Source organism: Physeter macrocephalus, chromosome 17, assembly GCF_002837175.3.
Source record: "Physeter macrocephalus isolate SW-GA chromosome 17, ASM283717v5, whole genome shotgun sequence".
Taxonomy (NCBI): domain Eukaryota; kingdom Metazoa; phylum Chordata; class Mammalia; order Artiodactyla; family Physeteridae; genus Physeter; species Physeter macrocephalus.
Genome location: NC_041230.1, coordinates 28,488,899 through 28,515,222, shown reverse-complemented (window position 1 = coordinate 28,515,222; position 26,324 = coordinate 28,488,899). Strand labels below are relative to the sequence as shown.

At 46.1% G+C, this 26,324-nt stretch overlaps 1 protein-coding gene across 24 annotated transcripts in view; it reads right to left on the bottom strand.

Annotated features, from left to right (window-relative positions):
* The window catches only part of NLRC5 (NLR family CARD domain containing 5), a 128,258-nt gene that overhangs the window by 53,903 nt on the left and 48,031 nt on the right, over positions 1-26,324 (bottom strand). For 22 of the 24 annotated variants that reach the window (XM_055079054.1, XM_055079058.1, XM_055079057.1 and 19 more), the window contains 4 exons: positions 8,729-9,320; positions 6,197-6,562; positions 5,303-5,362; positions 1,011-1,079 (listed from right to left, as the gene is read on the bottom strand). In XM_055079054.1, the coding sequence (XP_054935029.1) occupies positions 1,011-1,079; positions 5,303-5,362; positions 6,197-6,562; positions 8,729-8,885 (652 nt within the window). In that variant the 5' untranslated portion in view covers positions 8,886-9,320. The remainder of the gene's footprint in view (positions 1-1,010; positions 1,080-5,302; positions 5,363-6,196; positions 6,563-8,728; positions 9,321-26,324) is intronic. The other 2 variants (XM_055079073.1, XM_055079072.1) reach the window with 2 other exon arrangements.

Here is a 26,324-nt window from a genome sequence, read left to right as displayed (position 1 = left end):
CAGAAGCACAGGCTCTGGCAGCCATTTACACAGGGAAGTAGGAATGGGGAAGTGTGGACCACGGCTCTATTTGTTTTGCAACAATGTAAGTGGTGTAAAGTTTTCAATGAGATGGTGGAGAGGAAAGGGGGCACTTCCTCTGCAGTATCTTATTGGAACAAGCTTCTACTGTGATATCGAAGCAACCTGCCTGCGGCCCCCGTCCCCACAGTATTTCGGTTGGGCGATGCCCACGATGAGCGCGAACACCCTGCGGGCCCAGGCACTGAACAGTCAGAACCGCGGAAGCTGGTCAATAGTCAATACCTACATGGCCGGGTGTTGACTTTAATTGCTGGGTCATTTGGGAGATCTTGGGTGGCCCACGGGAGGGCCCGGAGCCACTGTTGGGGGACACCGGATACCCCTGCTGGAGGGGCGCCTGACATAGTGTCCTATTTTATACAGATATGAATCCTTTGACCAGCTGTGAATCCTCTGGCTATGCCCCATGGGGCTGGGTTTCCCAGCTGCTGGGACAACTGGTGGAGAATGACAGAAGTTTCTGTCCCGGCCTGACGGGTCCACAGCAGCCCCCATGTCTTCCCAGGGGCCCCCAATGCTTCTGCCTTGCTATCCAGCTCAGCCCTAAACTGGCCAATGGGAGCCCAGTTCTGAGGTCATGCTGGTCACATCCCTGGAGCTCCCTCAACCCTGAGGAAATGGGAGTATCCCCGGAGAAGCCTGGATGGTGAAGCTGTGACCTGCTGGGATGCTTTGAGCTCCTTCAGCTGAGCCATCTCTGGAGAAGCCCCGCTGTGGCCCACTGGGCAAGGTGCTTCCTTGCCAGACCTAGCTCTCTCCTCTGCCCACCCAGGACCTCCTCTTCTTCCCTCCTGGGATCTTGGAAGACAAGAGTCAGGGGGCCCGTGACTGGAAGCCTGTTAACAGGGGACAGAGTCCAGGATCTGTGTCCTTGCCCCAAGGCAATCCAATCCAGTGTTCGGGTCCCTCCCCACCTTGGTACCCACCTTGCTGCTGCTTCTTGCACTGCTTTGAGCGAGGTGAGGACCCACAGCTCTGATGAGGCCGCTTGAGGCCTGGAAAGAATGAAGGAAGGAGTAAGGGGTGAGGTTTGGGGGCCTGGGCTGAGGGGGTAGCCAGCACCTTCAGGGAGCTCCATTCCACAGACAGGCAGCAGCCAGACAAGTATATTCACACTCAGGGACTGAGTGAAGGCAGGCGGCAGGCAAAGGTTGCATCAGCATCAGTTCCTGTTTGCAGAGGGGTCCCAGGCCCACGTGAGAGGGCTGGAGGCTCTGGGCCTGGGGATCTCCCAGCCCAGAATGCAGGAAGCAGGGCCCACAGCCAACAGCCTCAAGCACTAAATGGCTTGGAAAGCACCCAGCTCTGTCGAGGGCACTGCTGGTTGGAAAAGTGGAGCTTCCAGGAGGCTTGGTGCCCTCCCTCCTGTACCAGTGTGTTTTATCCCCCTTATTTCACATCTTCCAAATTTCCTCACTTCTCTTACTAGTTTCATGAGTTTCTTGTCTGGTTGCATGGATTTTCAAGAGTCGCTTTAATACCTTTCTGAAGAGGTTGGGAAAGGAAGAAGAACAAGAAGGAAGGGGAGACAGAAAGAAGGGGAGGAAGAAAGAAAGAGGGCTATGGAAGAATTTTAAGAAGTAAAGCAGGGGCTTCCCTGGTGGCGCGGTGGTTGAGAGTCCGCCTGCTGATGCAGGGGATGCGGGTTCGTGCCCCGGTCCGGGAGGATCCCACATGCCGCGGAGCGGCTGGGCCCGTGAGCCATGGCCGCTGAGCCTGCGCATCCGGAGCCTGTGCTCCGCAACTGGAGAGGTCACAGCAGTGAGAGGCCCGCGTACCACAAAAAAAAAAAAAAAAAAAAAAAAAAAAGAAGTAAAGCAGGACACTCCTACAGACGGGCACTGGTGATCAATCAGAACGGCTGCTGGAGCAGGCCCCTTGCCCCGCCAGGTGTTAAATTTTTAGATGCTGGTCTGCAGGGAAACCCAGGGGTCCCGAAGAGGGGCTGAAATCAGTGTAAGATATATTTGGCTGTGCTGAGCGGCTTGCAGGATCTTAGTTCCCCGACCAGGGATTGGACCTGGGCCCTTGGCAGTGACAGCACTGAGTCCTAACCACTGGCACACCAAGGAATTCCCTTCTATTTCAATATTTTAACGAGTCTTTTACTAATAAGGACTCACTAGCTAAATATCAACCAGGCCTGGTCACAGCCAGGTGACAAGTATTCCAGCTCAGTGATAAGGGACAGAGGGGCCAGGTATCAAACAGTTTTGATTTATTGGGGAGCTAGGATTATGGGATGCATGTTTTCTGTTATAGCCATGCATAGCTATAAGTAAAAAGTCAATATTTCTATAGAAATAAAGGTTCTGAAACCACAGCAAACATCATACTTAATGGTCAAAGACTGAAAGCTTTTCCTCTAAGATCAGGAACAAGGCAAGGATGCCTGCATTCACCACTTCAACTCAACATAGAACTGGCAGTTCTAGCCAGAGCAATTACACCAGAAAAAGAAATAAAAGGCATCCAAATTGGAAAAAAGAAGTACACTTATTTTTGTTTGCAGATGATCAGATCTTATATGCAGAAAACCCCAAAGACAACCACAAAAAAGCTGTTAGAACTAATAAATGAATTCAACAAAGTAGCAGGATATAAAGTCAACACACTAAAGTCAGTTACATTTCTATACATGAACAATGAACAATCTGAAAAGAAAATGACCAAAATAATTCCATCTACAGTAGTATCAAAGAGAAAAAAATACTTAGGAATTAACTTAACCAAGGATGTGAAAGATTTGTACAATGAAAACTACAGAATGTTGCTGAAAGAAATTAAAGAAGACATAAATAAATGACACACATGTTCATGGATTGGAAGACTTACTAATGTTGAAAATTTCAATATTATCCAAAGTGATCTATAGATTCAATGCAATCTCTATTACAATCCCAATGCCATTTTTTGCAGAAATGAAGAAGCCCATTCTAAAATTCATGTGGAATCTCAAGGGACCCCAAATGGTCAAAACAATCCCAAAAAAGAACAAAACTGGAGGATTCACACTTCCTGATTTCAAAACTTACTACAAAGCTACAGTAATTAAAAACAGTATGGTATCAGCGTAAAGACAGACATAAAGACCAATGGAATAGAATAGACAGCCCAGAAATAAACCCTCACATATATGGTCAAGTGATTTTTGACAAGGGTGCCAAGACCATTCAATGGGGGAAAGGACAGTCTTTTAAACAAATGGTGCTGGGAAAACTGGATATCCACATGCAAAGGAATAAAGTTGGACTCTTACCTAACACCATATACAAAACCTAACTCCAAGTGAATCAAGGGCCTAAATGTAAGACCTAAAACAATAAAACTCTTAGAAGCAAACGTAAGATGAAAGCGTACGACACCGGGACTGGCAATGATTTCTTGTAGATGACACCGAAGGCACAGACATCGAAAGAATAAACAGAAAAATTGGACTTCATAAAAATTTTTAAAATCATACATCAAAAGACCCTACCCACAGGGTAAAAAGGCAACCCACAGAATAGGAGAAAATATTTGCAAAACATATATCTGATAAGGGATTAATATCCATAATATAGACAGAACTCCTAAAACTCAACAACAAAAAACCAAAGAAGCCAATTCAAAATGGCCAAAGGACTTGAATAGACATTTCTCCAAAAAAAATATATGAATGGCCAATAAGCACGTGAAAAGGCACTCAACATCACTAATCATCGGGACTTCCCTGGTGGGCCAGTGGGTAAGACTCCGTACTCCCAATGCAGGGGGCCCGGGTTCGATCCCTGGTCGGGGAACTATGTCCCGCATGCCACAACTAAGAGTCCGCACACCACAACTAAAGACCCCGCACGCGGCAACTAAATATCCCGCATACCGCAACTAAGACCCAGTGCAACATAAATAAATAAATAAACAAATAATTTTTAAAAATCACTAATCATTAGGGAAATGCTAATCAAAACTACAATGAGATACCACCTCACACCCATTAGGATGGCAACTATCAAAAAAACAGAAAGCAAAAAGTGTTGGTGAGGATGTGGAGAAACTGGAACCCTTGTGCACTGTTGGTAGGAATGTAAAATGGTGAAGCTTCTGTGGAAAACACTGTGGAGGTGTCTCAAAAAAATTAAAAATCGAGTTGCCATATGACCCTGGATCCTGGATACAAGAATTGAAGCAGGGTTTTGAGGGGATATTTGTTTACCCATAGACATAGCAGCATTATTCACAATAGCTAAAATATGGAAACAACCCAAGAGTCCACTGAAGGATGAATGGATAAGCAAAATGTGATTTACACATACAGTGGAATATTAGCCTTAAAAAGGAAGGAAATTCCGACACCTGCTACAACATGGATGAGCCTTGAGGACACTATGCTAAGCGAAATAAGCCCGTCAAAAAGGACAAATATTGTACGATTCCACTTATACAACGTACTTAGAGTAGTTAAAGTCATAGAGGGAGAAAGTAAATGGTGGTTACCAGGGGCTGGGGGAGGGATGAATGGAGAGTTATTGTTTAATGGGTAGAGTTTGCTTTACAAGATGAAAAGAATTATGGAGATGGATGGTGGTGGTGGCACGACGATGTGAGTGTATTTAATACACTGAACTGTACACTCAAAAGTAGTTACGATGGTAAATCTGATCCATGTAATTTACCACATAAAAAAAAACAAAACGAAAGAAAGATTCTGAATAGAGTGTGGCCTATGAATCAGTGCGGCGGACCGTCTGATCGCTGACCTTGCTGCTCTCCATCAGAAAATCAGTCAGAGGCTCCCTGGGTGTGGACGGCAGTCTGTGGGTTAGTGTCAGGCCTGCAAGTGTCTGAACGGTGAGGGGCCTGAGTCTGTGGGGCTGGAGCACGAGGCCCTGAGGCTCGAGGACAGGGAAGTGAGAACGGGCTTTCCCTAGTGAAACCAGACAGGGGGATTCTGGCAGTGGTCAAGGGCTGACAACTTCAGACTCTCCCAGGAGGCTCCAGGTTAGACCCCTGGGAACATGTATCAGGACAGGCCAAAGCCTTGAGGGGCAGAGAGGGGGTGCAGGTGAGGCTGGGAGTCGTGGTGAGGGACCTGGGAAGTGTGCAGATGGGTCCAAGGATGAGGAGGCTGGTTTATGGGAAACGGCTGTGACCAGCCACCACCGGCCTGCTGCTCTGGGTTTGAGGTGAGGACTTAGCATGCTCACCCCCACCCCCACTCCCCAACCCCAGGCCTTACCAGGGTGGAGCTGAGAGTCTGGTTGGCTTTCCTCGCCAACTTCCAGCTGCCTGGAGAAGTCTGGAAGAGAGGAGGAGATAATATGCTATGGGCATGTGCTAGGATGCCCGGGGACCAGCTCTGGCCCCATGTCTGGCTCGGGGCTCATCCCCCAGGGTGGGTTCCCAACAAGGGAGAGATCTACACTCAGCGATCTGTGGAGGGCACAGCTGGTGGTGAGCCTTGAAGGCAGCTGGGGGCAGACACGTGTGCATATCTAAAGGTTTGCCCACATACAGGTATGCGTGTGCACGCGCACGTGTTTACGCCTGCTTGTGTGCATGCACGTACGTGTGTATCCACGCGTGTGTACGCCGTGCCTCCCCGCCTGCCCTGCACTCTGCCTTGTAGAGTTCTTGAGTGAGTTCTCACTTTCTCTCCAAGAACACCGTCACCCCTCAATGTTCTGTGCTTCCCCACGGTGCTGTGTAAATAGAAAGAGCCCAAGAAACGTTCGCTGGACAGAACAGAGCTCAATCAGCCTGCACAGAAGCAGCAGCCAGAGGGCTCTCCCTGTGACTGTCTCTGACTGCATTGCGAAAAGAAACCTCTTGGGCGTTACAGGCTATTTGGAATTTCCTGGCAGGAAGAAGTCACCTGGTCCTTTCTCTCTGTGCATCCTGCCTTTCTGGGCAACTGGGGTGGTACAAGGTGGAAGGAGGAGACCTCCAGGTCCCCAGAGGATTCGGTGGTGTTAGGGCATTTGCTCCGGGAGGCGCGCAGGAACATGGCATTTTGTTCCTGGTTTGGCCGTGCTGTCTCTGAGCCAGACAGGTCCCGGCCTCGCCTGGGCCTCTCTGGCTCCCCACGCCCCGGGCTAGCTGGCGGCGTTGCACTTCTCACGGCCACTCTTACCGTCTCCGTGGCCCCAAGTGCTCAGCAATGGCACCTCCAGGTCCAGTGGTACGTCCAGCTCCATGCACACGCAGTGGATGAACTCCTGCCAGGTGCTCTGACCCTGGGTGTGCAGTTTGTTGAGTTGTTGGATGACCCTGTGTGTGGGGTCTGGGGACTGGTCCCCGGAGCCCAGGTCCATGTTGGGGAGGAAGAACTTCACCTTGGCGCTCAGCCATTCTGGGTCTTTGCTGAGCAGCCTCACGAGACATCCGCACAGGTTCTCGGTGCCCAGCTGGAGGCTAATGGGGTCCATGAGCAGCCCGGCCCTGCAGGGACCAGGTAGGCAGGTGAGCTGCGAGTCAGGTGAGCTGGGGGACAACTCAGCTGGGGGGAAGCCAAGAGGGGCAGTCAAAAACCACTCCCTACATCTGAGGGGAAGAGAAGAGACAGACACAGAAGACAAAGAAGTGGCCTCTCCGTGGAGTCTCAATGCCATTGCCCAGAGCTCGGTCCCAGAAATTAATCTCCTTCTTCTGCATCCTTTGCAAAATTAATCTGTGCCTATGTATTGGCTCTGGAATGGTCTAGTTCATCCCCCGTGGATAATGCCCTGACGATGCTTTTTACTCATTCTTGTTTCCATGGACCCATTTGTGCTGCTCTCTGTGTGAGCTAAGCTCGTGGCAGAGACAACTAGTTGTCCCCCCAAAATCTGTTCTTCCCTTCTTCCCTAGTACTAGAACCCCTGAATATTCCCTGGTCATCTGGAATAGACTATATTTCTCAGCCTCCCTTGCAGTTAGAAGTATCCATGTAATTAAATTTGGGCCAATGGGATGTAGGTGGAAATGTTGTATATCATTCTTTGCTTCTTCCTGTTGGCTGAAATGCCGATGTGATGGGTGAAACTTGGGCAGCCATGTTGGATTATGAGGTAGAAGCCAGAACTGAGGAAGATGGAGGGTAAAGCTTTCCTGCCCTGGACTCTCTGACTTTGAATTTCTATTACATGACAAGGAAATACATTTCTATTCTGTGTAAACCCCCATTGCTTGGGCCTTTCTGCTATTCACAGGGAAATATAATCCTAGCTAATACAGACCGTCTCCTCTCTCTCTCCCCTTCTAAACTGGAACTCTCAAACAACCTGCTGGTAGGAGTACTAATATAAGGCAAGGGACACGTGTAGTGAAAGCCTAAAATGTCTGTAGGCCCTTTGATTCAGCAATTCCATTTCTAACACTCTAGCCTTAGGAAACAATCATGGAGGTACACAGAATTTTTAGTTACAAAGCTGTGCACTGCAAGATTATTTTTAATAGTTAAAAATTGGAAGCAACCTAAATATCCAACACTGGGAGATAACTAACTGGTTATCCATAATACAGTGGAATATACTATAACATTTCCAAATGTACTTTCTGGTACTATTTCCTGAATAATAGAGGCAAACACTCAGAAAGCACTTACTATGTGTTAGGCACTGTTTTACGTGCTTTACGTGTCTCATCTAATTATCACAACTCCAGAGACTCCACTTCTAACTCTGAAAAAGGTAGGAGGCCTGCCCAGGGGCCAGCCATACCAACTCCCAGAGGCTGGGGCAAAGACCATGTGTCCTGGGGTTCAGACCCCAGCTTCTCCCTTGACCCTCAGCAGAGGCCTACTGGGCACATGTCCCCAGCTCTCTCTGGTCACCCTTCCCCAACTAAACTAATAACAACAACTCCTTGCTCAGGCACAGGGCTTTAGAATTCATGAAACATGCTCACATCTATGGCATGGGCAGGGATCACCATCCCCACTGAAGAGATGGCAAGACTAAGCCAAGGAAGGGTAAAGGACATGCCCAAGGTCATCACACAGGTCTATGGCAGAGCCAGGCTCAGAACTGAGATTTCTTGCCTCTCAGGCCAGTAAACTTCCAAGGCTTGGGATCCCTAGGTGGCACCAGACAAGGGCTAATCCCTGCCCTTTTTGTGATCTTGGCACAAGGATGTGACCATGGCCTAGGGCACAGCTTCTTTTCTGAGCTATAATGTCCAAAATCACGTGGCCCATAAAGAAATCATCCAGGGCAGCAAGGTGCCAGGCGGAAGTGAGGAATGCCTGGATGGTATAATTTCTGGGAAAGTCCTTCATATTCAAATTTCCTCTCTAGCCAATCTAACATGATGCCGTTGTTTCCACCATGAGTGCTCTATCCCCTGGGGTTAAGACCTTAAGCTCTTTAAAAATAACCATCCCGGGAAGAAAAAGCACATTATATTATTATTGGTCATTGTGAAAGTCTGTGGGAAATAGCCTTGGAGACAGAGGTTTATAGTAGAAAGAGCCTCAGCCCCAGAGTTAGGAGACAGGTGTGCCTGCCCCAGCTCTGTAACTAATTCTCTGTTCACAGAATTAGGGCTGTTCACAGATACTCTCTTTCTAGGCCTTTGGTTGGACTGCATCCCCCTGCCCCTTTGAAATTGGGTACGGCCAGGAAACTTGCTTTGGCAATGAAATATGCTAAAGAATGACCCACGTCATGTCTGTGCAGAAGTTCACCTTGTTCTCTCTTTTCCTCTAACACGGTGGCCAGCAGTATTCCAGATCTTGGCTGTTCCTTTAGCCTGGGTCCGGGAAAGAGGATAATGTGGACTAGAGGCCCCAGTCGATTCATATTAGACAGGAACTGAGACCAGGAAATAACTTTTGTTGTCATAAGCCACGGGGACTTTGCAGGTTGTTTGTTACTGCAGCATACACTAGCCTATCTTAACTGATACACTCTTAATATGAGCAAGTCTCTTCTCTGTCAGGGCCTTGGTCACACCATCCATGAAAAGGGTAGATGCTGACGCAGGCCCTTGCTGATGTTCTCTGTCTGATAATTCTCATTCTCATGCTGAAGGGTGACTAAGGGTAACTTTGCTATATTGGGGGCAGTCCAGGGAGCCGTAGGGAGCAGTCTTGGCAGTAGGAGGGTGGGGGAGGAAGGAGTGGATGGGAGGGAAAGAGAGGAGGCAAAGGGGAATGATCACCTACCTGGCTTCCTGGTTCATCATAGATGTTCTAGGATGTCCACAGAGAGGGTCTCATGGGTTCCTGGGCCAAGTCCCTGAGCCGGATTTTCATGTTCTTTCCATAGGACAGGCCCCTAAGAGAGAGGAGACAGTGCACTCTCCCCATCATTATTCCAAGTTCCAAGAGGAATTCTGTAAAGAAGACACTGACCCCTGCCCCTGACACCACTGAGGACATCGACCCAGAAACAGTCTCCTCGTCTTCAGGTACAGATCTTTCTCCTTCTTCCCCAACCAAGATTCTTTTTGTCCCTGGACTGTTCACAGCCCAGCCCTCCCTGGTGTCACCTCCCACCGTATCTGGCCCAGAGGATGCCCCTCTTCCTCTTCCAACTTGAACATTCCCCTTACAGTGACTTGTGACGTCACTGCAGGCCCCTCAAATTCAGCAGACTTATTACAGCTAATTTATTGGATGAAAATGGAATAATCCTTACCACAGATGTCAGCTTCCTTTCCTAATAAAACTCCAAAGAGGTTAGAATGTGCAGTCTTTTCTCTTAATACATCATGAAGAAGTTTTTAAATAATCAAGAGCAAACATTCTTCTTAATGAGAAAACCCAGAGGCATCAATCACTGTCTCACCAAGAGGACAATAAAATGATGCTCTGATATTTTATAATAACTATAACTGGAGTATAACCTTTAAAAATTGTGAATCATTATGTTGTATACATGTAACTTACATAATATTGTACATCAACTATATCTCAATAAAAAATAAAATAAAATGATGCTCTGGCACAAATGCCTACGTAATACAGCTTTAGAGATCTTGTCTAACAATAAGGAATAGAGAAGAAAAAAGATGGCTAAAAAGTACATGGAAGAACGGAAGAAAGGCAAACGATCAGAGTAGTGTGCACTGATTATCTCCGAAGTATGAGGAATGTAACAACCAAGTTCCAGACTTTAGATCAATCCACATCAGGAGGGCACATTCTATAAAGAGCCCAGAAATAAACCCACACACCTATGGTCAATTAATCTTTGACAAAGGAGGCAAGAATATACAATGGGGAAAAGACAGTCTCTTCAGCAAGTGGTGCTGGGAAAGTTGGACAGCTGCATGTAAATCAATGAAGTTAGAACACACCCTCACACCATACACACAATAAACTCAATGGCTTAAAGACTTAAATATAAGACATGACACCATAAAACTCTTAGAAGAAAACATAGGCAAAAACACTCTCTGACATAAATCGTACCAATGTTCTTAGGTCAGTCTCCCAAGGCAATAGAAATAAAAGCAAAAATAAACAAATGGGACCTAATCAAACTTACAAGCTTTTGTACTGCAAAGGAAACCATAAACAAAATGAAAAGACAACCTACGGACTGGGAGAAAATATTTGCAAATAATGTGACGGACAAGGGCTTAATTTCCAAAATATACAAATAACTCATGCAACTCAATAACAAAAAAACAAAAAACCTAATCAAAAAATGGGCAGAAGACCTAAATAGACATTTCTCCAAATAAGATACACAGATGGCCAATAGGCACATGAAAAGATGCTCAACATTGTTAATTATTAGAGAAATGCAAATCAAAACTACAATGAGGTACCGCCTCACATCGGTCAGCATGGCCGGTATTAAAAAGTCTATGAATGCTGGAGAGGGTGTGGAGAAAAGGGAACCCACCTACACTGTTGTAAACTGGTGCAGCCACTATGGAGAACAATATGGAGGTTCCTCAAAAAACTAAAAATAGAGTTGCCATATGATCCGGCAATCCCACTCCTAGGCATATACCCAGACAAAACTATAATTCGAAAAGATACACCTATGTTCATAGCAGCACTATTCACAATAGCTAAGACATGGAAGCAACCTAAATGTCCATCAACAGATGAATGGATAAAGAAGAAGTGGTATATATATATATATATATATAGACACACACACACGTATATATATGTATATATGTATATACACACACACACACACACACACACAATGGAATACTACACAGCCATAAAAGATATATATATATATACATACACACACACACACACACACAATGGAATACTACACAGCCATAAAAGAGAATGAAACGGTGCCATTTGCAGCAACATGAATGGAACTAGAGATTATCATACTAAGTGAAGTAGGTCAGAAAGAGGAAGACAAATACCATATGATATCACTTATATGTGGAATCTAAAATATGACTCAAATGAACAACACTGTAAATCAACTACACTTCATAAAATAAATTTTTAAAAAGGAGAACATATTCTAATATAACAGAGATAAGTACTGCAGTTAGAAACAAGGGAAAAAAAAACACGGCCTGTTAAAGAGCTACTGAGGTAATAATGGTTTTTTTAAAAAGGAAACTGTCAAATTCTAACAGAAGAAATGGAGAGAAGCATGAGCAAATTGAAAGAAAACCTTGCTATGGACTGAATGTTTGTGTTCCCCCCAGACTGATATGACGAAGCTTAAACCTGCAGTGTGACGGTATTTGGAGATGGAGCCTTTGGGAGGTAATTAGGTCATGAGGATGCAGCCCTCATGATGGGTTTAGTGCCCTTATAAGAAGAGGCAGGAGAGATGTGTTTCCTCTCTCTGCTCACTGCCACGTGAGGAGGATAAAGGGAGGAGGCAGCCATCTGCAAATCAGGAAGAGGGTCCTCACTGGGCACCAGATCTGCTGGCACCTTGATCTTGGACTTCCCAGCCTCCAGAACTGTGAGAAATACATGTGTGTTGTGTAAGCCACCCAGTCTATGGTATTCTGTTATGACGGCCAGAACCACTATAACAGACTAAGACAAGCCTGCCTGTGACTGCAGAAAGTGAAAGGAAAAAACCCTCTAAGTTAACAGACATATTTAAGGCAATGCCTTAAATATATTACAGTAGGATACTTCTGAGAACTTGGTAAAATTATAATAATCGTCTTTTAGACAAAAATGGCAGATATGACAAGTGTTTGTATGTATTAACTATTTCATAATAAACGTTTTGAATTAGAATTAGATAAAAAGGAAAAAAACGAAGGCAATTATATCAAAGACTATTCATTGGGAGAGGCAGGCAATAATGGAGAGGCTTCCAAACAAAGGCATTTTATAAAGTAACTGTCATTAAAACTTTATGGTACCAGGCGCTTCCCTGGTGGCGCAGTGGTTAAGAATCCACCTACCAAGACAAATACCATATGATATCACTTATATGTGGAATCTAAAATATGACTCAAATGAACTTATCTACAAAACAGACTCACAGAGAACAGACTTGTGGTTGCCAAGGGGGAGGGGCGGTGGGGGAGGGATGGACTGGGAGTTTGGGATTAGCAGATGCAAACTATTACATATAGAGTGGATAAACAACAAGGTCCTACTGTATAGCACAGGGAACTATATTCAATATCCTATAATAAGCCATAATGGAAAGTATAGGAAAAAGACCATATATATATATATAACTGAATCACTTTGCCATATAGCAGAAATTAACACAACACTGTAAATCAACTACACTTCATAAAATAAATTTTTAAAAAGGAGAACATATTCTAATATAACAGAGATAAGTACTGCAGTTAGAAACAAGGAAAAAAAAAACACGGCCTGTTAAAGAGCTACTGAGGTAATAATGGTTTTTTTAAAAAGGAAACTGTCAAATTCTAACAGAAGAAATGGAGAGAAGCATGAGCAAATTGAAAGAAAACCTTGCTATGGACTGAATGTTTGTGTTCCCCCCAGACTGATATGACGAAGCTTAAACCTGCAGTGTGACGGTATTTGGAGATGGAGCCTTTGGGAGGTAATTAGGTCATGAGGATGCAGCCCTCATGATGGGTTTAGTGCCCTTATAAGAAGAGGCAGGAGAGATGTGTTTCCTCTCTCTGCTCACTGCCACGTGAGGAGGATAAAGGGAGGAGGCAGCCATCTGCAAATCAGGAAGAGGGTCCTCACTGGGCACCAGATCTGCTGGCACCTTGATCTTGGACTTCCCAGCCTCCAGAACTGTGAGAAATACATGTGTGTTGTGTAAGCCACCCAGTCTATGGTATTCTGTTATGACGGCCAGAACCACTATAACAGACTAAGACAAGCCTGCCTGTGACTGCAGAAAGTGAAAGGAAAAAACCCTCTAAGTTAACAGACATATTTAAGGCAATGCCTTAAATATATTACAGTAGGATACTTCTGAGAACTTGGTAAAATTATAATAATCGTCTTTTAGACAAAAATGGCAGATATGACAAGTGTTTGTATGTATTAACTATTTCATAATAAACGTTTTGAATTAGAATTAGATAAAAAGGAAAAAAACGAAGGCAATTATATCAAAGACTATTCATTGGGAGAGGCAGGCAATAATGGAGAGGCTTCCAAACAAAGGCATTTTATAAAGTAACTGTCATTAAAACTTTATGGTACCAGGCGCTTCCCTGGTGGCGCAGTGGTTAAGAATCCACCTACCAATGCAGGGGACACGGGTTTGAGCCCTGGTCCGGGAAAATCCCACATGCCGCAGAGCAACTAAGCCCGTGCACCACAACTACTGAGCCTGCGCTCTAGAGCCCACGAGCCACAACTACTGAGCCCTCGTGCCACAACTACTGACGCTGGCGTCTAGAGCCCATGCTCTGCAACAAGAGAAGCCACCGCAATGAGAAGCCCGTGCACCGCAACAAAGAGTAGCCCCTGTTCGCCGCAACTAGAGAAAGCCTGCAGGCAGCAACGAAGACCCAACACAGCTAAAAATACTAAATAAATAAAAACAAATTTATTAAAATATACTATACAAAAAAAAAAAAGAATCCACCTGCCAACGCAGGGGACGCGGGTTCAAGCCCTGGTCTGGGAAGATCCCACATGCTGTGGAGCAACTAAGCCCACGCGCCACAACTACTGAGCCCGTGTGCCCTAGAGCCCACACACCACAACTACTGAGCCCACGCGCTGCAACTACTGAAGCCCGTGTGCCTACAGCCTGTGCTCCACAACGAGAAGCCACCACAATAAAAAGTCCGCTCACCACAATGAAGAGTAGCCCCCACTCGCCACAACTAGGGAAAGCCCGCACGCAGTAACGAAGATCCAATGTAGCCAAAAACAAACAAACAAACAAAACACAGCACTTATATAACCTATAATGGTATAATGGAAGAGATTATTTAAAAAAAGAATATATATGTATATATATGTATGTGTAACTGAATCACTTTGCTGTACACCTGAAACTAACACAACATTGTATGTAAATCAACTATATAAAAAACACATAGTAATACAATTGTTTTAAATGGAAAGAATTATTATTATTATTATTGTTATTGGCCGTGTTGCGCCCCTTGTGGGATCTTAGTTCCTTGACCAGGGATTAAACCTGGGCCCTCGGCAGTGAGAGCGTGGAGTCCTAACCACTGGACCGCCAGGGGATTTCCTTTTTTTCTTAAGAATTATTTTTTAGTTACGTAATTAAATTAAATTTTTCTGTATGGGCAAATTAAAACCACAACCAGATACCATTTCACACCCCCATCGAATGTCTGTAATGAAAGAGAAGATAATACAAGTGTTGATGAGGATGTGGAGAAACAGGAACTCTATATACTGCTGGTGGGAATGCAAAGTGGTGCAGCCACTTTGAAAACGTTTGGCAATTCCTTAAAATGTTAAACAGAGAGTTATAACCCAGCGATTCTCTACTCCTAGGTTTATATCCAAGAGTAATAAAAATATACATCTACATGAAAACATGTACACAAATGTTTATCATCCCTAATAGCTAAAAAGTGAAAACAGTCCAAATGTTCAAAAACTCACAAATGAATAAGCAAAATATGGTATATCTATCTATACAATAGAATATTATTTAGCAATAAAAAGGAACAAAGTAACAATACATACTGCAACATGGATGAACAGCAAAAACATGCTAAGTGAAAAAAGCTCCAAAGTTTACTAGTAAGTGAATTCAACTTTTAAAAGCTATGGCACATGTATGTTTTAAATGTGCTGTGTGCATTTGCATACATAGAGACCAACTCTAGGGTTACACAAGTAACTGGTGACAGGATTGTGTCTGGGGAGGGAACCTGGGGGACCCAGGCAAAGGAGAGCCCTTTACACTGTACAGTTCGCTCTCTGTATCTGTGGGTTCTGCATCTGTGGATTTGAATCCTCAAATGTGGAACCCGCGGATACGGAGGGCCAACTGTACTACGCCATTTTATATAAGGGACTTGAGCAACCGAGGATAGGGATACGGAAGGACGACCATTCTCTTCTGGACCACTTTGTCCCATTAAAACTTTTCAACAGGTGCATTTCAATTTTTTTTTCAAAGCCATAAAACGTTCACATTAAAAACAAGAATAGACATTTCCCCAATGTGTAAGGAAGAGAAATTCACAATGCTGAGTAAGCACAAGAAACTATCAGTGCTGCTCACATGAATGGAAGTTCCCTGCAGAATGTGAAACACTAAAACAAAAACAATTAGGAAGGCAATAAGTGAGGATAAATATCTGCATTAAGTATGACAGATAGAGACTGAAAATTCAAATTAAAAAGTAATTCATACACACCGAGGAAATACTTTATTCTACTTTTTGTTTAATGTTTCTGTGTGTGTTATAGGGACAAAACTACATTTTCACTGGGAAAGTGTTGAAAAAGTTGAACAGATAATGTAATGAATATTTGCTAAATGCCAGGCAAGTGCCTTTAGGCTTTATCTATTTTAATTCTCACAGCTACTCCTCTTGGATGCCTCCTATGCATTTAAAAATTTCCGGGGGCTTTCCTGGCCATCCAGTGGTTAAGACTCCATGCTTCAACTGCAGGGGGTGCAGGTTCGATCCCTGGTTGGGGAGCTAAGATCCTGCATGCCATGCCACACCCATTTTTTGGGTGTGGCCAAAAAAAAAAAAAATTTCCCGGTCCAAAGCCGAGCTCCTGATCTCCGCTCCCAAACTGCCCCTCCCACCCACCCCCTTCCCCATTCCAGTGAAGGGTGGCCTCAAGCTTCCTCAAGCTCAGGCCGAAGGTGGCTTAAGTTCTCCAAGCATATCACACAATCTTACTTCCTCCACTGCTACCTAGACCTGGCACCATCATTTCTTACCTGGATTCCTGAGCCAGGAGGCCTACCCCCAACATCCTTCACAGAGAGCCAGAAGGTCAAGTTAAAACGTGGCCCACGCCACATACATTTGCCCCTTCCTATCGCACCCTGAGGAAAAGCCAAAGTTCTTCTCAACACCATCAAGTGGTTTGAACAGTTAAAAGAAAAATCAAATGTGGTAACTTTAACATTCCCCTTACTGCGTTGGTTGTTTTCCACTTATTTTTATTTTTATTTATTTATTATTATTATTTTTTTTTGCGGTACGCGGACCTCTCACCGCTGTGGCCTCTCCCGTTGAGGAGCACAGGCTCCGGACGCGCAGGCTCAGCGGCCATGGCTCACGGGCCCAGCCGCTCCGCGGCATGTGGGATCCTCCCGGACCGGGGCACGAACCCGTGTCCCCTGCATCGGCAGGCGGACTCCCAACCACTGCGCCACCAGGGAAGCCCTCCACTTATTTTTAAATTAACTTTTGGCAATTTATGGTTTTTTTCTGAGAAATCTGCTTAGTTCGTCAAGAATGTTCAAACTTAGTATGCAGCACACAGTTGTGTATAATATTTTTCTTGTACTTTTTTTTTTGGTTGAACCACGCATCTTGCAGGATCTCAGTTCCCCGACCAGGGACTGAACCCAGCCATCAGCAGTGAAAGCGCGGAGCCCTAACCGCTGGACCAACAGGGAATTCCCTCTTGTACTTTTAAATTTCACATTTTTGTACTTAATTTAGTTTCTCTTACTTTGTCTTTCTTTCCTTATTAAATTTGCCAGCAGTTGGTATCTTATGTTTAAAAACAAACTTTTGTTTTCTTTTATCAATTCTGTAGAATTTTCCCTTCTCTAGTTTTATAATTTTTGTTTTTATTTTCTTATTTCTTTCCCCTGATTTACTGAGACTGTTATTCTTTAAACTTCTGAACTTTACACCTTAGGCCATTTTGAGTTTTTTCCTTTTAAAAGAACTTTTGGCCAATTTCCATAAATGTATATTGTTTATAGCAAATTTATATTAGATTACTAGTAGATTATAATTTTGAACTGAGTCATTTAATAGAGGGGTGAGTTCATTTAAAAATCTTTGTCATTAATTTTTTGCTTTACTATACTGTACAAAGAATAAATCCTATATAATTTCTGCTTTTGGGAATATGTTGAGAGTTCCCTTTTTGGCTTGGTATATGAGAAATTTAAAAATATTCCTTGAACATTTAAAAGACACTCTTTTTCAATAAAGATGGATTTCTGTCTCACAAATTATACCAAAATAAAGTCTAGATGGAGCCAAAATTTAAATGTAAAAAGTTAAACCATGAAAGTACTAGAAGAACAGATAAACAACAAGGGCCTGGGAATTCCTTGGGCTCCAGTGGTTAGGACTCCACGCTTTCACTGCTGAGGGCACAGGTTCAATCCCTGGTCGGGGAACTAAGATCCCGCAGGCCAAGCCGCCAAAAAAAGAAAAATTATGGCACATCCATGCAATGAAATCCTATGCAGCCATTAAAAAGAAAGAGGCAGAACTATGTGGAATGATATGGAACAAGATATATCACATTTTAAAAATGGTCAAGGGCAGAATAAGGTACCTATGCCGCATTCGTGTAAAGAAAAATAAAATGTGTATGTTTCTAAATACATGAATATTTCTGGAAGAAACTCACAATAGTAATTGTCCCCAGGGAGAGGAACTTTTAGAATTTTATGTTGTATGCATGTATTACCTAAACAAGATTAAATTTTAAAAAATCGAATATATCTATTACCTCACCTATACTGGTTGTCCTTCAAATCTCCTATATTGGTATCTATGTGGTCTGGGGTAGCCATCAAAGAATGAGAGAGACATTCTTAGTCACTGTGCTTCTATCAATTTCTCCATGCATGGCTAACAGTTTTAAAATTTAAATATGAATTTAAATAACAATGTTTAAATGATGTTAAGTTTATGGGTTCATGTTACCCAAATGCATAAAATTTTATTACTGTTCTGCAGAAAGTAAGATAGCAGAGCGTTGCTAATAGAACAAAGAAAATGAACCTCAATAAACTCTCAGGCCTTCATATTTGCATTTTAGCACCGGGATCTCCGGCTAAAAAAAAGTGTTACTTCTAAGAATCACCAATGCCTCCCTGGGATAGGGCGATCAAACATGGGGCTCAGAGAGAGGCAGTGAAACGCCCAGCATCACACAATCAGAGCGAGTCAGCACGCCAAGGGAATCCAGGCATGTGGGTTTGCAGTCCGGTGCCGCTCCAGGTCCAGACAGCAAGAGGGAAAAGGGCAGGGGACCTTGCTGGGGTGCTAGTCTCACTGAGGGGGTGGGCATGGAAGGATCACTCCATCCTGGCTTCAATTTTAAGCAGACAGCCCCTTCCGTTGCCCTCATCGCTGTGCTCTTGGGGAATCTCTCCTGCCATCCAGGGAACGCCACTGCTGTGGAGGTTAGGGGCCGGAGTGGAGAAATCACAGCCAGTTCCTTTGCCCCAGTCCCAGGGCTTTTGCCCTCGCTGCTCCCTGCGCCTGGAGACACCCCCCACCTCCAGTCCACATGCATGCACACGTGCACACACGCCAGCACACACGCCTCTGGCCAGAGTTGTCTCTAAAACTCAGCTCTGGTCTGGCCTCATTTCTGTCTAAACTTCTTGTAGTTTCCCACCACCTGCTAGATGAAGTGGCACCACGTTAGCATGACTTCCACAAAGCAGGTCCACATCAGGTGCCAAAGAAAGGCTCAGAGGATGAATAAACAAATGGTCCTTCACCGTCTGGGTCCTGGCCATCTCCGGGCCCCCTCACACCACCCGTGCTGCCCTGCCATGTGACCCTGCTTCCATGGGCGCGATCTTCCCATATGCCCACCCCGCCATCCTCTTTCACAACTCCCTGCCTTGCACACATGCCTTGCTCTGCCTTGAATGCCCTGCCCTTTTTTTCCATCCTGCAAACTCTTCCTTCTCCTTCTGGACCCACAGCTCCAATCGGCTTTTGCTCCCTTCTCAGGGAAGTCTTCTCAGCTGCCTTCTCAGACCGAGTGGCACCCCCAATATTGGTCTTCCCTCCCTAGCAATCTCTCCTTTCTCCTCCACAGCAGGGCTTGTCACTCTGCATCATCATTTCCTCTTGGCCCACCCTTCCTTCAGCAGCTGGGTACACCTCCAGGGCAGGGACACTGCCTGATTCTGGATAAGGGCAAATACGTTGGCACCAGGGCCCTGGATTTGAGTCTCTACTACACAGTTACCAGCTGTGTGGCTATGGTCTGGTTACTCCATGGCTTGGTACCTCAGCGTCCTCATCTGTAAAATGGGGATGTTCTAGGTCAGGCTGCTAAAAGCAGAGCCCAAGACAGGGGTGTCTGTCAAAGTTATTTATTAAGGTGGGAAGGGAAGCAGGATGGGGTGGGGGAAGAAGTTAAGCACAGATGTGGTTTCAGGAGCAGTCTAGCTTTAGCCTGACCACAGGGAACTCTGGGATGTGAACAACACTCCAGAGTTTGTCCGGCCAAGAGGCAAGGGGGCTGCGCTGTTCTCCCGCCCATATCCGCCACATCTGCCACTCATTGGCTACAGGCCATGCCTATGGGTGGGGGAGGGGCATTCCTATCAGCCAAGGGCAATCCTTCAGGGCGGGGTGCAGGTGTTAGTGGGCCTACACCCACAATGGATGGGGGAAGGGGGACTGGCCTATGAGGGGGTACAGTAGACTGGTGAGAGGAAGCACCAGCCAGGTCAGCCTTGGGGGTAATAATAGCTACCTGGCAAGGTCGCCGGGAGATGAAGCAGGCAAAACCCCTGACATGGCATCTGGCCCATTAGCTATTATTACCAGGGTTATTGTTCTTGTTGTTTCCTATGTAGCCCCAGCCCCTAGCACAGGGTAGAAGGAAGGAAGGGAGGGAGGAGAGGATGTGGTTTGAGTTGCATACTTCTGGCTGCTGTTCTTTTGCTTCCTCCCTCTTCCTGCTTGGATGGAGAGGAAGCCCGCTTGAGGCTGGGGCTCAGGTGTAACAGGTGCTGGCAGCACCCCTCCCACTTGCTGGGATCTGTTTCCTCATCTCTACAAGGGGGACACCACCTGCTGTCCTGTTGGAAGCCAACCTGGAGCCTCTGTGCCATGACAGGGTCATGGAACAACAATCCAAGACAGCGCTGCAGGGCAGTGCTGCTCCCAGGAAGCTGACTACATCTCTTCTGAGCTGTTTTGTAATTTTGTGCTTCTGCCTTGAAAAAGTACATGGGGGATTTGCCCCCTCTCCCAAGCTTAACCTTGTAAAACATCCTCTTCCCCCTCCCAAACCAAAACCTACGAATTGAGACTTTTTAACAACAGCCCCTGGCTGGTGGGAGAAAAAACAAACAACCTGAAAATGTAGGGTTGTTTCTATGGAAAACACCAATAATAAAAAAACAATGGCCCTACATGGGAGTAATAGATGATTATGGGTATTGTTGGTTCTGGTATAAGTATAAATTAATCATACAGAGTCAACTGCCAACATTGGAATTGTTGACTCTTTGTGTAACCCCATTAAAAGTTAATAAGTCCTTATACTCTTGGGAACAAATACAAACTCACATATTAGGTGTCTGGAATCATTCAGATCTAAGTTTAGATTTAGAAAAGTTACATCAAAAAATATATGACATTGGCAATGCTCAATTAGATGATTCCCCCGCAGAAACGGCGCAATCATTTTTTGATAGTCTTAGAATCTTTCTGTCACAAAGAACTTTGTTTACACTCTTTACAAACATAGGCATAATAGCTGCTATAATATTAATTCTGGCTTTTCTCCTTCCAGTCATCTTCAGGATCTTAAGTAAAAGTATCCATCAAGTCTCCATTGAATTACACAGCGAGCTTCTAACAAATGAAAACGGGGGAAATGTTGGAAGCCAACCTGGAGCCTCCGTGCCATGACAGGGTCATGGAACAACACCAAGACAGCGGTGCAGGGCAGTGCTGCGCCCAGGAAGCTGACTACATCTCATCTGAGCTGTTTTGTAATTTTGTGCTTCTGCCTTGGAAAAGTACATGGGGGATTTGCCCCCTCTCCCAAGCTTAACCTTGTAAAACATCCTCTTCCCCCTCCCAAACCAAAACCTACGAATTGAGACTTTTTAACAACAGCCCCTGGCTGGTGGGAGAAAAAACAAACAACCTGGAAATGTAGGGTTGTTTCTATGGAAAACACCAATAACAAAAAAGCAATGGGAGTAATAAATGATTATGGGTATTGTTGGTTCTGGTATAAGTATAAATTAATCATACAGAGTCAACTGCCAACATTGGAATTGTTGACTCGTCCATGGAGTAATAGATGATTATGGGTATTGTTGGTTCTGGTATAAGTATAAATTAATCATACAGAGTCAACTGCCAACATTGGAATTGTTGACTCATCCATTCAGACAAGGCTTCTTGCCCAGAAGAACACAGTGATAGATTAAATTGTGAAATATATTGTAGATGATTTAGGGGTACACTGTTAAGACTTGTCCATGCGGACCTCTGGGACACAAAGGAAAGTTCAGGAAACTTCCTCCTCCATAGTTTCTCTTAATGGCTTGTTACATATTAGCTTGGCTTTGTTATTAGTACGCATTGAACCTACTCTAAGAGAAAACAATGATGTTTTGAGAACCTTTAGAATTATTTTTAAAAGTACATGTAGAAATATTAGGTACAATCTATTATAAATATCTTCTGAGGTTTTAGCTAAGCACCTGATGATGTAATCACTTAGGGTATATAAATCTGACTGTGAGAAAATAAAATATGGTGAGACCATGCTTGCACATACACAGTGTTATTGATTTATTTAACCTCCCCTCGCCGACGCTGTCCATCCCTCGGGTACTCCTGGACCTGCAGGAGCTGGACTCCCGCACTGTCCCTGTTCCCGGGGCTGTCTGGGAGGGTCAGGCCGAGGATCAGGGTCTGTGGGAGGCTGGAAGCCCTGTCCGCCCCCGGGCACTGGCAGACTCCGGGGTTCTGCCCCAGCCCCTGGGCCCGGGTGGGAGAAAAGAGGACAGAAGGGGGCGACTGAGGCCAGGCAGCTGGAAGAGAGGGACAAATAAGAAGGCTGCCAATGCTAACGTCAGGATCAGGAAGGATGCGGTTGATGGGGTCAGTACCCCCGGCCATGACATCCACTCAAGACATTTGGACCAAAATATCACTGAAATTGAGAAAAGAAAGTGCTACTGAAGTTGGTTTCTCAGGACTGAGTGGACAGGTCAGGCCTGGGGACCCCAGGGTGGACCAGAGTCCACAGAGGCCCTCAAGCCCTCTGGGAATCCTCCACGCCAAGCCCTACAGGGCTGACGACCGGGAACCCAGGGCCTCTGCTTCCCGCAGGGTGGCTGATCATAGTCCGAGGCTTCAGAGGATGCCTGAGCCCAGATGCAAAGGGGAAGAGAGCTGGAAGAATCCTGGCAGTGGGGTCCATGCCAGGCCCATTTCATAGATTGGGAAACAGAGGTCCCGAGAAAGGAAGGCTTTGCTGACACTCACAGCAAATAAGAAGCAGAAGTGGGACCAGACTGACCCAGTGGGCTCTTTCTGGGGGACCGATGCAGCCCCACCCCAGGAATCACCCTCTTCTCATGGGGCCCCACGGGAGTTACATTCAAGGGGACATCAGCGGCCATCTCCTCCCGCACCCACAAAAGCTGGCATAGCGGGCAAGAGGGGTCCTCGGCACAGCACATTTCCGTGGGGGGATGATGACATAGGAGAATACTGTTCCTTTTTTTTTTTTTTTTTTTTGATTTGCGGTACGCGGGCCTCTCACTGTTGTGGCCTCTCCCGTTGCGGAGCACAGGCTCCGGACGCGCAGGCTCAGCGGCCATGGCTCACGGGCCCAGCCCCTCCGCGGCATGTGGGATCCTCCCGGACCGGGGCACGAACCCGTGTCCCCTGCATCGGCAGGCGGACTCTCAACCACTGCGCCACCAGGGAAGGGAAGCCCCCAATGTTCCTTTGAAAACAATCATCTTTATTATCCCTCACAATGACAGGGTCCTGCAGGACTTAAAATGCAGTCACATGCTTTACCAAAGCACAAACCGAGGCTCCCAGCAGTGAGGGGACCTCCCCAGGTCACTAGCTAGACAGTCGCAGAGCCGGGAGTTGAACAACCATCTTGTTGCCTCAAAGCCCTTGTGGAGGTGGCACAAGCCTGCACTCTGGGCCTCAGGCCTGGGCGGCCCCTGTTCCAAATCCGACAAGGCTTCTCTCTCCTCGTCACTGGAAACCAGGAAGCTGGGCCCCAGCCCCCATCACTAGAATTGAAACTGTCTCCTTTACCCCAGTTACCTTCCTGCTCGGAAGGCTCAGACTCTCCACCAAAAGACCCCCCCTAGGGTTTCTGGATGTACCCCCCCCCACCCTGAAACCGGGGTGTCCACAGGCAGCCCTGGCCTGGCTCAGACAGCAGGTGGCCAGGTAGTGGCCTTGCCTCTCCCGCTCAGCCCTGGCAGTTTGGGCCCAGAACCCACAGGAAGTGGCCGGTGAGGCCTCCGTGAGAAGGGTCCTGCCCGGCACAGTCCTGGGCAGTGGGTCCCAAACTTGTCTGCATGTTGGAATCATCCGGGGTTTTAAAACTTCCAATGGGCCACACTCCTGATCAATCACAGCACAGCCTCTGAGGGCAGAACACAGGCACCAGCACTTTTGGAAGCAGCCCAGCTGAGCTTGGGGACAACTGTTCCAGGCCACGCTGTCACCCAGCTCTCCGCTCCCAGCTGGGACAGTGGCTCCTTGCTCCCTTGTACCCGGTGTCTTGCTTCCCCAGCAAACCAGAGCCGAATGATTCTTGCCTTCTAAGAGGCTGGGGATGGGAAGGCCACCGAGGTGGCCATATTTAGATGAGACCCTACGGGTGTCTACTGACAGCTAACACTCCTCCTGCACTTTGCATCAGGCCCCCGCTCAGCGGCTCTGCCCCCTCCTCTCATGCCCACACCAAACTGAGAACGGAGCCGAGGTCTGGAAATCCCCCTTCATCTCCAGCCATGCGGTCAGCGAGGATCCCGGAGGAATCTTGTGCTGCTTTTGGAATTTAGGGGATGAAGAAGGCTTGGGATGTAAAGGAGAGAAGTTAGATCCTGAGGTTCGAATTCACAGCCTGGAAATTGGCCTGCCCGCTTTCAAAGGCAAATTGGCAATGATTTCTAAAACTTAAAATGTGTCCGGCCTCTGGGCTTCCCTGGTGGCGCAGTGGTTAAGAATCTGCCTGCCGAGGCAGGGGACACGGGTTCGAGCCCTGGTCTGGGAAGATCCCACGTGCCACGGAGCAACTAAGCCCATTGAGACAACTACTGAGCCTGCACTCTAGAGCCCATGAGCCACAACTACTGAAGCCCGCGCGCCACAACTACTCAGCCTGTGAGCCACAACTACTGAAGCCCGCACGCCTCGAGCCCGTGCTCCACGAAAAGAGAAGCCACCCAATGAGAAGCCCGCACACCGCGACGAAGAGTAGACCCCGCTCGCCACAACTAGAGAGAGCCCGCGTGCAGCAACGAAGACCCAACGCAGCCAAAAAAAAAAAAAAAACACAAAAACATGTGTCCGCCCTTTGACTCTACAACCAAACTGCTTGGCAGAAATCTACAGGGAGAGCCACACGGCCCGCAAGGCACAGAGTGCACTACATAAGAAAATCCTGCAGCTGCGTTTGAACAACTCACGTGGCTGGATCCTCCATATGTATTACTGAATAGACGAGACACATGTATAATGATACGCATAATATGACATCATTTGTCTGAAGAATACATATAAAACAAAACACCAATACTCCAGTTCTATAATAACATGTTTTTTATAACTTAGAGGGTAAGAGTATGAATTTTGGAGCCAGGCTGTCTAGGTTTGGGACTAAACTTTTCACTATTTTCAGGCTGTGAGCCTTCAGGCAGGTTGTATAGCCTCTCTGAGCCTCAATGTTCTCATCTATAAAACAAGGATAATAACAGTACCTTCCTTACAGGGGTGTGAATGAGTTAATACAAGAAAAACACTTAAAACAGGGCCTCGCAGTGAGTGAGCCCAATTTAAGTGTTTTGGGGTTTTTGTTGTTGTTGTTTTTTTGTTTTGCTTTAGGTTTTTTTTTTCTGGCCGCGCAGCACAGCTTGTGGGATCTTAGTTCCCCGACGGCAGTGAGAGTGCAGAGTCCTAACCACTGGACTGCCAGGGAATTCCCTTGTTTTTTTTAATGCGAAGGCTTAGATAAAGTTCTGGAAGGCAACACACCCAACTGGTTACCTCAAACTGGGAGAGGACAGACCTGGGGCGGGAAGCAGTGAGTAATGGAGATTTCAGCCTGATGTAGAAGGTGTTTAGCTTTCTGCAAAGAGAATTTAGTCATGTATTACCTGTATGGTTTAAACTGAATACATTTTTTTGAAAGTGAAAGAAGACCGAAGATCAGTGGCCAGAAAGCTGGACTCTCTGAAGTTACAAGAGGATTTCTGCTTCCGGGATGGATCATCTGAGCGGTGTTCTCCCATGCCAGCCGACAGTGTCCAGACACACAAAACACGGGTAGAAGAAAGGCTTGGGGCTGGGACTGGGGGTTAGGGGATTGGTTGGTTGGAGCCTCCGTTCTGAGCCCCACTGCCCCAAACTGACTTGTTAGGTGACACCAGGCAAGTCCCTGCCTTCTCTGGACCATGGTTCGCTTGTATGTCAAGCAGGGTTAATATCAGCCCATCTCACAGGGATCTGTGGAGCTGATAAAAGAGCTTTGGGGTCAGGAGGCTTGGGTGCAAATCCCGATTTCAACATGTTGTGCTGCCCAACCTAGGGCAAGTTTCCTAATCTCCCTGTACCACACGTTCCTCATCTGCAAATGCGGTGATGATTTTGCATCTACTTCACAGGGTCATTCTGAGGATGGGGGACAATAATTCATATAAAGATTACAACACAGTGAGGGGACTGCCCAACTGCAGCTGATGCTG